General features: G+C 40.3%; 1 protein-coding gene across 3 annotated transcripts in view; it reads right to left on the bottom strand.

The window, feature by feature from the left end:
• LOC141106244 (pulmonary surfactant-associated protein D-like) overlaps positions 1–16,178 on the bottom strand; it is a 106,271-nt gene that overhangs the window by 47,317 nt on the left and 42,776 nt on the right. For 2 of the 3 annotated variants that reach the window (XM_073596860.1, XM_073596859.1), the window contains exon 4: positions 7,350–7,430. The exons of the other annotated variant lie outside the window; for it this stretch is intronic. In XM_073596860.1, the coding sequence (XP_073452961.1) occupies positions 7,350–7,430 (81 nt within the window). The remainder of the gene's footprint in view (positions 1–7,349; positions 7,431–16,178) is intronic. 3 annotated transcript variants of the gene reach the window in all.

Raw genomic sequence — 16,178 nt, 5'->3', positions numbered from 1 at the left:
ATATGAAACAGATGGTACCTTACACCATATAAACTTCCCAAAATCTACCCATCACTCTCCCCAACTTGCTGGCGATGCAATGAAAAAACTGGTTCCATTTATCATATTTTATGGAGTTGCAAAAATCTTATGCCACGTACACACGATCGGAAATTCAGCCAGCAAAAGACCGATGAGATCTTTTGGTCGGAAATTGCGACTGTGTGTATGCTCCATTGTACTTTTGCTGGCCAAATTTCCACCAGCAAAAGATTGAGAGCATGTTCTCAATTTTTCCGACGGAAAAAGTTTCTATCGGAAATTCCGTTCGTGTGTATGCAATTCCGACACGCAAAAAAACATGCATGTTAAGAATCAAGTACGAGACGGAGCCGCTCAGTCTGGTAAAACGACCATTCCTAATGGAGATGGTACATTCGTCACACTGCAAATTTTTAAATCTTTCAGCGCAGCACATTCTCTTCTTCTTTATAATGCTAGAAGAATGAAGTTGTTATGCTGCTTATATTCACACAGAGTTCTCACAAACTGATTTCTTTATTATTTCTCGTGATCTCCTGAATAATCTTTTTTGTTTTTCAAGCCATATCTCCCTAATAATGTTTAGAATTAATTTTTATAGTCATATTTTTTTTTTAATCAAGATCTCCTGTTGTTTTTTTTTAAACTATTATATAGTGATATCCATTTTTTTTTTTTTTGTATGTCACGTTTCCACAACACCATTATTATCTTGTATTTGTAAATCTCAAGGAGGTTGGTTGGTGTCCCTTGTTAATTTGACTTGGTACTAACAAACAAACTGTCCTTTTTTTAAGTAAAACACTTAGGCAAGTATTTCTGAAAATAAAATATCCATTTATTCTGGGTCATAACAAAATAAAGAGGAAGGCAATGCTGGAGAAACTGGTAAAATTTGCCAAGCCTTTGTACCCCAGGGCAGACATCAATAATTTTACAGTCAAAATTGATGGCCTGAGGAGTCCTTATAATAGTGAGCACAATCCTGTCCAGGACTACAAGAGATCAGGAACAGCAGCAGATGACATATCTGTCCCCAGGCTGTGGTCATACCACAGCCTGCATCTTTTGCCAGACCAGACTGAACCCATGCTATCACTCTCTGGTCTTCCTTAGATGCTTCCTTCCAAGCTGTGGCTGTGGTGTTGGAGGTGTGGCAGGAGGTGGAGGAGGAGAAGGAGGACCTGGAGGAGGAGGACCATGGTTCAACTCACAAATGTGGTTTTGACTTTTGAGTTGGCCCCTCAAGCCCTTATTTAGGGCTTGTAACATTACTTCCTCACATAAGAGGCGTTGGCCCTCCTCCATTTCCAGCATTTTGCAGGCTGTAATGTATACAAAGTCCTCTTGAACACTGTGGGGGGTTCTGGGAGCCGCAGTAGCCTTTAGAAACAGGCCATTTGCTGCCTCCTTCACGTTACTCCTCTTCCTGCCACTTTCTGGTGGAAGATGGAGGGGAGGGAGCTGCAAATCTGGCAGGCTACTGGGCCAGGCCACCTCCTGACTGCCACTTTCCACGGCCTGCCTGAGGCTTTCCTGTGTATGAAAAAGGGACATCGTTTTAGTTTTTGGTTCATCAATCACACACAATTTTCATTTCATGACTGTTGCAAATTTAATGTTAATAAATAGAAAAGACTATCATTCTGACCCCAGCATTTTTCATTCTTGTCCCAATCATTTGTGGCCACTACAGTCTATTGATCTGTAAAACTCTTTGTGAAATCAGAAATTAATGATCAAAATTAGCATATATTTAACATCATTAATTTGACAACCAGAAATATTTTGAAGAATGCTATACCTGGCTCAAGCTGGGCTCCTCCACATGTTGCTGCCTGGAAGGCCCAGGTTGGACGTCAGAAGCCTCAGCTGGGGCGGGGAAGGAAGTGTGGAAGGAAGACTGGAGAGTGCTGGCCTGGGTTCATTCTGGCCTGCCAGAAAATGCAGTCTGTCATAGTACTACAGCCTGGGTACATAAATGTCATCTGCTGCAGCACGTGATCTCAGGGAATCCTGGACCTTCTTGAGCTCCCTATTATAAGTGCTCCTCATGCCACCAATTAGGGCCTTCAAATAGGGGATGTCTGCAGTGGGGATCACCGGCTTCACAAATTCCACCAATTGATCCAGCGCTGCCTTTCTCTTTGGTTTATTGTTATAAAAGGGGTGGTTTACCTGCCACAGACAGGGCAGCTCCCTGTACATATTAATGAATATGGGCATAAAGTCCTCATCATTGAATAGATCCATTTTCTCTGCAAGACACAACACAAGACAAACCCTAATGTCAGGCTAAGCTCTCCTAATTTTGACTGAATATAGGCCTCAATCTATAAGCAGTATAGGCCACTAATGCACCAACTTAAAAATGTACCTTTGTTATAACGATCGGCGATTCCGCTACACCTTCCTTCGCTCACAGATTGTACGTACGACGCACGTGTATGCGTTTTGTGGGTGCAACCCCTTCCTCCCAACTCTAGTAGGTGAGAGGAAGTGGTTGCACCCCCAAAACACGTCCATTGATCCCCCATGATGGGAGATAGCACATGTTGACATTAGGTATGGGATCAGAAAGGAAATCCCCATTTTGACTCACAATTTGTGTGCATCTTCTAATTTTGGCTTTTACAGGGGTGACTTCACCCCATCTGATGAAGGCAAGATCAAGACCTTTTTCACACTATAAAATGTCTGATATTGTCTTATTTTTTGCAATGTTGAACTTTGTAAGTTCCAGAGTGTATGGTATGTTTGGAAACATGCCTGTTTCTGTACTTTTTCAAAAATTTCAAGGTAAAACTTTGAAAAAAAAAGATGGTGTTTTTTTTTACCGCCAAATGTTTCATAAAAATGCACATGTGAATGTGCACGGAGTAAAAGGCTTTCTACTCAACAATGTTTGGCTTCTTCTTTCAATGCTCAATAACACTTTTTGTATTAAGTTGGTGTTTACAATGACAATGGGTGTTATTTAAATAATGTGAAAACCACTTGGCACTACAAGTGCACTAGGAGAACCTAGGAGACAGGTAAAACAAACACAAGCAGTAAATCCAAATCTAGATTTTATCATATCAATTTTTTGTTTATTTCAAAGTTATTTACAAATTACCTGGCATAGCAATGGCCCCCTACCCGTACAATATTCCACATATTTTTCATGCACTTCACGGGCGCTTTGGGGGGGCAAGCCAGGACAAACAGCTTCCATGGCTGTCAGTGTTGGTTCACGAAGTCCAGCCTCAGGCCCAACTGAGGCTATAAAATGTATCATTTCTTTTTAAAAAGTTGTTCTGGATGCAGCAGCATAAAGCAATGTGGTTCAGTTTGTACTCCGCCAGGTTGATTGCCATTTGAAATAGGCGGAAATGGCTGGCCATTATCCCAAAGGTATTCTCCACGACTCTTCGGGCTCTGGCCAGCCGGTAATTAAAAACCTGGAGGAATGGCCTCATCACGTGATTGGCCAGACCAAATGCTTCATCAGCAATAAAAACAAACGGAAGTCCTTCGACGTTCTCTTCCACAGGTGGCAATCCCAAGCCATCGCTCTGGAGACGTCCGTAGAACTCGGTCTGGGCAAAGACTCCACCATCCGACATCCGGCTATTCTGCCCCACGTCCACATGGAGAAACTCGTATGTCGCCAAAACACCACCGCCACCAACATGATACTATGAAACCCCTTATAGTTAAAATAGTATGACCCCGATTGGGGTGGTGGGACGATCGTGCACGTGCTTCCCATCTATTGCCCCTCCGCATTTGGGAAAGTCCCAACAATGGGCAAAGTGGGATGCCACAGTCTGCCATTCCTGTGGCATTGAAGGAAACTGAGGAGTCCAAACAGAAAAAAAAATAGTAATTTTGCACATAAACATTGCAAGCAGATTAGACACAAACATTCTTGGCCAACATCAGTATAACATTTATTTTAAGGAGTATTTAAAGACATAAAAATAAGGTCCACTTATCAGATTCCTCACCCCCTTTGATGGCCCATTGTCATAATTTTAGGGGGGTTCTAAATTAATTTGTGAGCCCAAAAAAAGCCTCTGACACTCTGCATGAATTTAAGGACAACAATAACATTTGTACACATCATAGGTGGTGTTTAGGGTAAAGCACTACTATGGAGCTGACAAAATACGTTGTTTAAGTGACTAGGCTAGGTGTGTATGGGCCCAGGATAGCATGCTGGGGAGGTTAGCGAAGGCAAATATGCATGTAGGCCAAAAAAGGGGCATTAAAAGATTCAAGCATGAATGAGGACAAAGGGGAATTTCACAGCATATTACAATCAGGGTAATTATGGAATGATGAAAGAAATGCAAAACATTAGCATACATTAAATACATATAATGTGATGTTAAAGGATAAAACTTACCCTAATATAGTCCTTCTGCAAGACCTGAATGATGGCACAACAGGTCTCTGGAATAATGATCCCCAGAGCCTGGGGGGAGATGCCTGTAGAGAACTTGAAGTCCTGTAGACTTCTCCCCGTTGCCAAGTACCACAAGGTGGCGACTAGCCTCTGCTCTGGAGTGATGGCTGTGTCCTGCCTGCTAATATAAGGGGTGAGCAAAGCCAACAAACGGTGAGAAATGGGGTCCGTCATCCAGAAAAAATTCCTGAAATCATCAGGGTTATTCTCCTGGATCTCACTCGGCAGAGGCATATGAGAGAATTGGTCACGCTGGAGTAACCAATTCTTGGTTCATGAACTCCTCCCCACCCTGTTCATGGACTGGGCTTGGGTCAAAGTAAGATTCCGTAAGAAAACTATCACAGCTTTTTCCGACCAAAATTCCGATCGTGTGTATGCGGCAGTAGTTTCTGGAAATCAGTTTCAACATTTATTGCTAACCTATTAACTTCCCCTTACTCCCGCAATGGTCCTTCTAGGAATAAATCTGTATCTTTACTCTGTAGAGTATAGAACAGTAATAGAAAATGTATTAATAGCAGCAAGGTTGACTATAACAAAACTATGGAAATCCAACGAAGAACGAACTTATCTGTTTTTTTTATACAATTGAATATACAAGCTCAATATAAGTTGATGTTAGTGTATAAAAATTACAACACGGTCAAGTTTGAGAAACTATGGCAAACATGGACTAGTCACCCTAGAGCTTCTACCTCACTCAAAAACGTGAGCTGCAGTTCTTAAACATTATTTCAGTATTATTCCAGGAGTAACATTAACCACTTACGGACCACCCGCCATCATTATACATCGCTACTTTGAAGAGGGATATCGTTGTTATGGCAGCGGGCGGTCCACTTTCAGATAAAAGTGGTCTCTGCAGCAGATTCGCCGCAATATCACATTTATCGGCGGTGGGAGAGGGGCCCCCCTCCCGCCGCGCTCCGGTGTCCTCCGCCGCTTACCGGAGCCGTCTAATCCTTCTCCTGGCTTGGTATGGAGACAAGTGAGGGGAAGATGGCAGGGCGGAAGCGACTTAAAAACGTCACTTCCACCCATAGCTCTTAAAGAGCCTTTTTTTTTTTTTTAATTCATTTTAGTGTAAATATGAGATCTGAGGTCTTTTTGACCCCAGATCTCATATTTAAGAGGTCCTATCATGCTTTTTTTCTATTACAAGGGATATTTACATTCCTTGTAATAGGAATAAAAGTAACATAATTTTTGTTTTTTAAAAGAACTGTGTAAAAATAAAAAAATAAAAGGTAAAATAAATAAGAAAAAAAAAATAAATCTGCTCTGTCCCACCGAGCTCACGTGCAGAAGCAAACCCATACATGAGTAGCGCCCGCATATGAAAACTGTGTTCAAACCACACATGTGAGGTATCACCGTGATCGGTAGGGTGAGAGCAATAATTCTAGCCTTATACCTCCTCTGTAACTCAAAACATGCAATCTGTAGAATTTTTTTAAAGGTCACCTATGGAGGTTTTTAAGGGTAAAAGTTTGTCATCATTCCATGAGTGGGCGCAATTTTGAAGCGTGACATGTTTGGTATCAATTTACTTGGCGTATCATTATCTTTCACAGTATAAAAAAAATTGGGCTATCTTTACTTTTGTCTTATTTTTTTATTCAAAGAAGTGTATTTTTTCCAAAAAAAAGTGCGCTTGTAAGACTGCTGCGCAAATATGGTGTGACAGAAAGTATTGCAACGACCGTCATTTTATTCTCTAGGATGTTAGAAAAAAATATATAATGTTTGGGGGTTCTAAGTAATTTTCTAGCAAAAAAAAAATGTTTTTAACTTGTAAACAACAAATCTCAGAAAGAGGCTCGATCCTTAAGTGGTTAAGGTTTCATCGTTCTCTCTTTTTCTAATTTCTTGAATTGTCCATGATAATGTTGTCATTATATTAGCTAGAGCCTGTTTACAGCTAGAACCCAATGGGGTAAAACGGGGATTTTACTATACTGTTTATGTACTGTATGCTTTATTTGATCATTTGTATGACTATTGTCCATTACTTTGATTGAAATTTGTATGTAAATGTTTTACTGCTATACCTGATTGTTTTATATACCAGAACCTTTAATTTTTTTTTCTTTAATTTTTTGTATGGAAATTTCAATAATAATTATTTAATGATTAAAAAAAAAAAAGAAATTCCATTACCCTGGCCCTGAATGTGTATCAAGATGCAGATTTAGTTGATGCTGCAATTGTCCAGTTCAAGAGAGATTTTTTTTTCTTATGCATAGCTTGTGTTTTATACATCTTTTCTTCTTTTATAGATTTTTTTTAAGTTTGAAATGTATTTTTTTCCAGTTCTTAGCTTCATCGCTTCACTGCTTTGTGATAAAACTGACATGTACACTACAAGACTTGTACTACCTGTATATGTACTTCAACACCTGAAAGTACATTTATATTATGCTTGTACAACTGCTTTTTAAAAATGTACATTTAAGTTCTTAAAAAAGAAACAAAAAAAAAAAAGAAGTCCTATACTTTTATGTGAAATCTGCTTTCATCAGCGCATACAGGGATGTCAGCAAAGTCTTCAGTCAAAGTAAAAATATATATAAAAAAGATGTAGAGCTACCTTAATACCACACATATATAATGTTTACTTAGCAATATAAACAATAAGTGCACAACAGTGACCCCTTAATATTTAATCACACAGTTATTCATTATTAATAGCGCAGAAGTACCTTTCATTTATTTCACTCAAAGTAAACAAAGACTAAACTAATGCCCCATTGCCTCTCTTACTAAAGCAGACCCAACTTTATAGTTTAAGTCCTATTTAAGACGTGAATTGGGCATTACTTCTTGTCATTCTTACCAGTGAAAAATAACAGCGGTCAGTATTCAAAATTACCGTGTTTTAGCCAGTTAATTTGGTTTTCTAAGGAAGCGATTTGACTTTCCAAAGCAGCAATTTTCATGGCACTGTCTGCATCTGTGAATGGATTGTTTAATATTGTTATTAAATATAAATTATGAACAACATCATTTATCTTATTAATGGTAATAAAAATGTTTTTCTGTTCATTTTCCAGAGTGGAACTGCAATCACAATTTTTTTTTGAATTTTTGTGGGGAAGGATGAGAACCTTCATTACTATTCCATTAAAGATATTTTTCTTCACTCATACCCCTCTGACACAGAATCTTTGACAGTTATTATTGGAACATTTTCCCTCTGTTCATGTTCTGGTAAAATAAAAAAAAATTGCATCAAACTTACTTCCCTTCAAAACCAACACACATAGTACACGCATTCACTGGTTAGGCACACATTTAGCCCTTTGAGTGCCCTAAATGTTTAACCCCTTCCCAGCCAGTGACATTAGTACAGTGACAGTTCATATCTCCTTAGCACTGATCACTGTATTAGTGTCACTGGTTCCCACAAAGTGTCAGAATGTCCCCTGCAATATTTTAGTCCCACTATAAGTCGCTGATTTCTGCCATTATTAGTATAAAAAAATTAATAAATAAATACAAATTCCAGTTTAACTATAACTTTTGCACAAACCAATCAATATACAATCATTTGGATTTTTTTTTTACCAAAAATATGTAGCAGAATACATATTGGCCTAAATTTATGAAGAAATTAAATTTTTAAATTTTTTTTTTATTGGATAAATAGCAAAATATTGTTTTTTTTTTCAAAATTGTCGGTCTTTTTTTTTATAGTACAACAATAAAAAACACAGTAACAATCAAACACCACCAAAAGAAAGTATATTTGTGGAAAAAAAAAGATACACATTTTATTTGGGTACAGCGTTGCATGACCACGCAATTGTCAGTTAACATAACCCAGTGCTGTATCACAAGAAATGGCCTGGTCATGAAGAGGGATAAATCTTCTGAAAGGTCAAGTGGTTAAAGTCACTTTTGCTGTGATATTTGGCAAATTCATTGCTATATCTTTGGGCATATTTGTTTTGTCTTGCTAGATAATAGACATCATTCTCTGATGTTCTTCAAAGTCTCACTCTGGTATCCATCTACCATACCTTCAAACTGATGATACCCCTCTCCTAACAGCTCAAGTTCCAGAATAATACTTGTCTATTCCTAATCTGATTCTGTCTTGTGAAACATTGTTGGTTCTTAAGTTGAATTTGTATGTAAGTTGAAACAGTTAATTTTTTTAAATATAACTCCAGCCAAAAAAAATATATATTTTTAAGTTGTATGGATAGCATAGGGGGGGTTAACACCCCTGTAACATTTGTTTTGCTGTCTGTGCCCCTGTTCAGAAGATTTCACCTCACTTTCTGTTCCTGTGACAATTAGATTTTGGAAATTTTGGGTTGTTGTGGAAACCAGGATTAGTTATAAAGCTTCAGTGGAGACACCTATTTCCCATGATAACTCAGGAGTGACTTTCCATTTCTTTCCATTCCTGTTTGTAACTCAGGGACTGCATGTACATTGTATCATGTTTGGAGTGAATAGGAGGTTTATGCCAGTAGTGGAACTACCAGGGTCGCAGAAGTCGCACTTGTGACCGGGCCCTGATGTTCTGCCACTGTGGGGGGCCCAAGATGGCCAAATGGTGCTCGGGTTAAGACAGGCTCGGGAGCAGGGCGGGTGCTCATTGACATTTCTAGAAAGGGGGAGGGCAGGTCAGCACACAATTGCACACACTAGATAACAATCCTGCAGAACGTCTGCAGAGCCTCACTCCAGCTGGCCTGGACAGGACATCTCTTCCTCAACTCTCCATTACCAGGAGCCTGGCCACCTGCTAAGCTGATGTCTCCTTTGCCAGTGCCATTTTGTTGAAGTCTGCCCTTATACACAGAGTGGAGTTGGTGTTCAACAACCACAACTATGGGACAAATGTTATTTGTGAATGAGATGACAAACTACACTGAATGGGTGGGTGATGAAGAGGGGGAGTGGGAGCGGCGGGAGGAGAAGAGAAGAGGATGATAGATCAAAGCCAAGGTCTGAAATGAGCCTGTCCTGCACCCAAGCGAAGGAGGAGGTGAGGTCACTGTGACAGCTCCAGCCAGACCACACAGAGTCTATGGGGGGAGGGTCACTGTGGTCACCAGAGTCCCCCCTCCACATCATACCCTTTACATCAAAGTCTGCAGGATTCCCCCCCAGTGCAAGCGTGAACTCTGCGGACCCTGATGTAAAGGGGAACTCTGATGTAAAAGGAAATACTGCGGACCGTGATGTAAAGGGGAACGCTGCAGACTCTGATATCAAGGGAGGGGCCACCTGACATTCCCCCTTACATCAGGGTCTGCAGCATTCCCCTTTACATCAGAGTTCCCCTTTACATCAAGGTCCACAGAGTTCTAACTTACACTGTAAGTGGGAACCCTGCGGACTCTAATGTAAAAAGGAACTCTGTGGTCTCTGATGTAAGGGGGATGCTGCAGACTCTGGTGTAAAGGGGAACACTGATGTAAGGGGGAATGCTGCAGACCACGATGTAAGGGGGACAATAGTCAACAGAGCCCCCCCTTACATCAGAGTCTACAGCGTTCCCCTTTACGTCATGGTCTGCCACACTTTCCTTTAGATCAGAGTTCCCCTTTACATCAGGATCCGCAGAGTTCTCCTTTTCATCGGGATACACTGTAAGGGGTAACTCTGTGGACTTTGATATAAGGGAGGACTTTGTGGACCGTGATGTAAAAGGGAACTATGGAGTATGATGTAAAGGGGAACTCTGACGTAAAGGGGAATGATACAGACTATGATGTAAGGGAGAGCTCTAATGTAAAGGGGAACACTGTAGACTGCGATATAAGGGGGAATGCTACAGACTGTGATGTAAGGGTGGGGGGTCAGGGGGACCCTTCATGGTTTCTTGCACCGGGGGGCCCCGATGGTTCTTGTTACACCTCCTGGATTATGTTTATGCTTGTATATACACAAAACAGTTCTCTGAAGATCTGGCGAAAGGACAGGAGAAAATAAATAAATTTCACTAAACGTAACATTTCTGTGTTTTTATCCATATTTTGGTTTCTATGTGTTACTGTTGAGAGACTACTGATCCAAAAAGGTAGAGGCCACTGCAAATTGGCTTTTATAATTTTACATTCCTTCAATATCACATGCCTGGACCATTACTTTTTTTAGACATGCATTTATTTATTTGAATTGACCTGTGATTGTAAAGGCTAGTTTTTTTTTTTTGTTTAAATAACAAACATGTTATACTTACCTGCTCTATGCTTTTGCACAGATTCTCCTCTTCTCTGGTCCCTCTTCGGTGCTCCTGCCCCCTCCCCCCTGTTGAGTGCCCCCACAGCAAGCAGCTTACTGTGGGGGCATCCGAGCCGAGTCACAGCTCCGTGTGTCCAGTCAGACACAGAGCTGTGACCCGGCCCCACCCCCTCTCTCTCCTGATTGGCTGACTGATTTTGATTGACAGCAGTGGGAGCCAATCCCACCATGCTGCTGTCTCAGCCAATGAGGGGGGGGGTCCCAGGCAGCTTAGACACTCCTGCAACATCGCTGGATAAAGACGGGTTCAGGTAAGTATTAGGCCTCATGCACACAGGCTGTTAAAATAACGTTATGAAAATGCCAGTATCTTTGCAGTGATTTTTTTAAACTTTTTTCAGCTTTTTTCAGCGTTTTTGCAATAGCGTTTTTTAGCGTTTTTGAGCGTTTTTCTGCGTTAGCGTTTTTTAGCGTTTTGTTTTTTTCAAAATTTTTTATTTTTTTTTTCAATGGATCAAAAACGTTAAAAAACGTTGGTGAATGACGTTTTTGAGCGTTTTTGAGCGTTTTTCAGCGTTAGAGCGTTTTTACAGCTGAAAAACGTCTCTCAGAACCCACTGGTCCTGGGTTTTTTTTTACAGCTTAAAAACGCCTATGCCACTTGCAGCTCAAAAACGCCTAGGTGGGCATGAAGCCATAGACTAACATAGACAGGCCTTTTTAAGCTGCAAAAAAAGCTCAAAAAAGCAGCTGTAAAAACGTCCGTGTGCATGAGGACTTAGGGGGGCTGAGGGGGGGGGGGGGCTGCTGCACACAAGGTTTTTTTAGAATAGAATGCATGTGCTTTTTGAGGTAAATACCGCATAAAGGGATAGTGAATGGACATTTTCAATATTGCATGCGATATTTGGGAGAAATGTGTCAGGTCATCCAAATACTGTATGCAATATGCTTTAGCACATGGAACCTTCTGTCACTCTAATGCCGCGTACACACCGTCGGAATATCCGACAACAAATGCTCGATGGGAACTTGTTGTCGGAAATTCCGACCGTGTGTAGGCTCCATCGGACATTTGTTGTCGGAATTTCCGACAATAAAAATTTGAGAGCTGGTTCTCAAATTTTCCGACAGCAAAATCCGTTGGTGGAAATTCTAATCGTGTGTACACAATTCCGATGCACAAATTTCCATGCAAGCTCGGAATCAAGCAGAAGAGTCGCACTGGCTACTGAACTTCGTTTTTCTCGGCTCGTTGTACGTGTTGTACGTCACCGCGTTCTTGACGTTTGGAATTTCCAACAACATTTGTGCGACCGTGTGTATGCAAGACAAGTTTGAGCCAACATCAGTCGGAAATAAATCCAGGATTTTGTTGTTGGAATGACCGATCGTGTGTACACGGCATAAGGGTTGATCAGTGATCAGTGCCCTCAGGCCCTATAATGTGATCCAAATCTGGGATTCATGCTGCTCATGGAGCTAAAACCCAAAACCGGTGCAGTGCTACCGATGTAACACAGTTACGCATTAATGACCAGTTTCGGGTTATATTTCTATCAAGTGTAGTGAAAATGTTTTGTGGTGTTAGCAACTGGATACATTTTTTAGTAATTTTATTATTGGTTTAGTTTTGGTTGCGCTAATTGAATCTTGATTATGGCAGTTGGGGAGAACTTGACTTCTCGTTCCCTGTTTCGGGACTATCTGCACATCCTGTGGCAGTTTTGATCTAACAGGGAAATAGAAACTGGTACATCTTTTGCATTTGATATATAAAGAAGGAGACAGGACACTTTCAGGACTAAAAGCTGTTGCAAACGCTTGCCAGGTCAGACCTGGTGTAGGGATGTCAATTGTCTGTTGGTAACCCTGAACATAGCTCACATCCCTCTCTGAACATGCAGTGATTACAGGGTCGGGACTGAAGCATTCTCTGCTTAATTTTCTCTTTTCAAATAATTTATTGAGAATACAACAATACAATTTTACAGTACTGGTTTTAAATATATGTAAGGTTACAAAATATGAGGAAAAGGAACTTCTCAATAATAACTTAGAATAATAATACTTAAGTTATCTTGTAGAAATCAGTAAGAAAATCTATTATCCAGTGTACATATCTGAATTATATGGTTATAATAATTAATAGAGTTTTTGTAATTGGAAAAATAAATAAATAAGTAAGTAGATAAATATATATAAAAAAAAAAAAATACAATATGTCACAATAGTGAGACATAAAATGCAACTAAATTAGATAAATTGGGTATTAATGAGATGACCTAGAGAGACACCCAAACAACCAGGGCCAAGGTCCGGCTATTTGGCCCGGCATATCCCGGGTGCATGGGTGTCCCTCCAAAGCATCCCCATCAAAGGTATAGATAGTTTGCATCCGAAAAAGACATAGTTTGCCTAACCAAATAATAATTTAATAGAAATAGATAAAGACACATTTTATTATTATACATCACTAAAAATAAAATTTAATAAGTGGGAATATGTGGTGGGATCTGAAATGGTTATGGAGGGAATTTGGGGTCTCCAGAGAGAAGCGAGTGTTAAATATTTATGGGAACATGTAATAATATAGACCGTGAAGGTGGTTGATCTCATCAGGGTAAAAGAAGTGAATAGTTCAAATCCGGTGGTAGTATGTGTGTTATCCATGGAAGCCAAAGAGATTCAAATTTATCCAGTTTTCTCTGCTTAATTTTCAAAATAGTGCAGTTGCACGCTTGCACAACTCTTTATTATCTTCACCCCAGGTGTTTACATACGAATATCACACCTGGTTCCCTCTCAGTGTATGCTGGGACACTCTACCCTGGTGCATTCTGGGGCTCACAGCATATAGCACACCAGTGTGCACTGGGATGGCAATGAGTGATGACTGGAGCTCTGTGTGCTCCCTCCATCATGCTGCAGTTGACAGAGATGCACAGCTTGCTTTGCCTTTGATAATGAGCACTGTTATGCCTGCTCATTATTATGGTGGCACTCTGTGTCGCTTTAATGTAGTGAGTGCTAAGTAATTATTGTTTGTTCAGTCTCCAAAGGCAATTCAGCATATCATAATTAATCCCTATTTTTGAAGGTTCCAGCAGATGAGGAGCATGAAAGCCCCAGGAAGCACTGCATGAAGCCAACAATTGATTTTTCTACAGCAGTATAAGTTGACTTGGCTTGTCAGTGTCATTTGCATCATTAAGCTAGATGTCCTCCTGTAGACAGCTTCTCAGATACATATCCTCATTTTTTAACTACTTCCCGACCTCCTGCTGTGGGCGAGCGGCCGGTGTAGGCAAAGGTAGCGTTCTGGTATGTCGCTGCCTACTTCCGGGTTTAGGGCGCGCGCAAGCATGCCCCTCTGTTTGGCACCCGCCGTGATTGTATACAGAGGGATCCTGTCAGCAGGTCCTGGCCAATAATTCACGGCTGGGACCTGCTGATCAGTTGTGTACAATCACACAGAGCTCTGTACAGAGGGAGCCATCTGTCAGTTTCAAGAAACTGAGAGATCTGTTAGTAAAAGCACACATTACACACATTACACATAGTTAGGCGCACATTTAACCTCTTGATCGCCCTAGATGTTAACCACTTCCCAGCCAGTGTCATTAGTATAGTGACAGTGTATAGTATTATCACTGATCACTGTATTAATGTCACTGGTGATGTCAGTGGCAGTTAGTCAGTTCCCCCCCAGTGTCATTTAGTGTCAGATTGTCCACTGCACTATTGCAGTCCCATTAAAAGTTGCTGATTACTGTCAATAGTAGTATATGAAAAAAAAAAGTTATAACTCTCACACAAACCAAACAATTTATACTTATTGTGATATTTTTTATCAAAGTCGTGTAGCAGAATAAATTTTGGCCAAAATTTATGAAGACATTTGATTTTTTTTTTTTTCAAAATGCACAGTCTTTTTACATTTATATCACAAAAAAATAAAAAAATAAACTGTGGTGATCAAATACCACCAAAAGAAAGATCTACTTTATTTGTGTGAAAAAAATAATAATTATATACATTTTGTTTGGGTACAGCGTTGCATGACCATGCAATTACAAGTTAAAGTAGTGCAGATAGCAAAAAATGGCCTGGTCATGAAGCTCAAGTAGTTAAAAATATTTTCCATTTATTTTCTATTTGGTTTGTTGTTTTTTTCTATTTATGTTTCAATAGTTTTTATTGAATTGAAATTGAGAGCTACAAACAGGGTAAATAGGTTCATGAATCGCAGTTGTTAAATATATATGAATGCATACAAAAGAGATACTTCGCTTGTACAAAAAAATAATAATATATCATACAAATAAAGTAAACCATTACAGTGTAAATATTTAGCAGCACCACTAAAGTGAGATATAATCACATTACATAGCATATACAAAAACGGTGTTGCGCTAAACATAAAATTGCTCATAAAGTGTTGATAGAAAATAGTCCAATTGTAGAAAAACTCAAAAAACACAAATCCGTAAAAAAGGCAGATGAATCCAGAAGACCCTCCACCTCATGCAGATACCGCCACCTCAAACAATATAGACTCTTACCATAGAGCCTGGACCCTGAATTACAGAGAGTCAAACAGGCTTGATGTATTAATCTTTGCAGGGGTCATCAGCTGGAGATGTGTCCTCAGAACAAATTAAGAACTTTCACTGGATAATCAGAGCAGGCTCCATTCACCCCATGACCAGATTTAACCATGCAAATGAAGGAGACGCCAGATATTGTAAAATCCCAAAAGACTCATTTAATAAAAGGTATTGCACTTACATTTGTTCAGATAAAAAATAGCATTGTATACAACATAGGCGGCTGTCATAAAAACATCCAGATATTTTAAACAGTAACGCGATCGCAGGAAACAGCTCCTTTAACCTGAGCAATTTTATGCTTAGAGCAACACTGTTTTTGAATATATGAATAACAAGAAACAAATGCAGAAATAATGACATTCGAACATGAGGAGTATCCCTTTTTAACCTCTTGGTGACCGGCGCACACAGATGTATGTCGGCAGAATGGCACAGGCAGGTAAATGGGCGTACAGGTACGTCCCTGTAAATCTGCCGCTTTTTGGGCGCAGGCGCCCGCCGCATGCTGCGGGAGCGTGCCCGCGGGTCCCGGGAACTCAATGTTCTCCGGAGGCCCGTGATTGCGGTGTGGAGAGGTAGAACGGGGGGATGCCTTTGTAAACAAGGCATTTCCCCATTCTGCCTTGTGTCATGACAGAGATCTACTATGATCGGGAGCAGTGATCGCTGTCATGTCCTAGGTAGCCCCTCCCCCCCACAGTTAGAATCACTCCCTAGGACACACTTAACCCCTTCATCGCCCCCTGGTGGTTAACCCCTTCCCTGCCAGTGTCATTTACACAGTAATCAGTGCATTTTTATAGCACTGATCGCTGTATAAATGACAATTGTCCCAAAATAGTGTCAAAAGTGTCCGATGTGTCTGCCATAATGTCGCAGTCATG

The sequence above is a fragment of the Aquarana catesbeiana genome, linkage group LG08 (genome assembly GCF_042186555.1).
Source record: "Aquarana catesbeiana isolate 2022-GZ linkage group LG08, ASM4218655v1, whole genome shotgun sequence".
Taxonomy (NCBI): Eukaryota; Metazoa; Chordata; class Amphibia; order Anura; family Ranidae; genus Aquarana; species Aquarana catesbeiana.
This window is presented reverse-complemented; position numbering and strand designations above follow the sequence as displayed.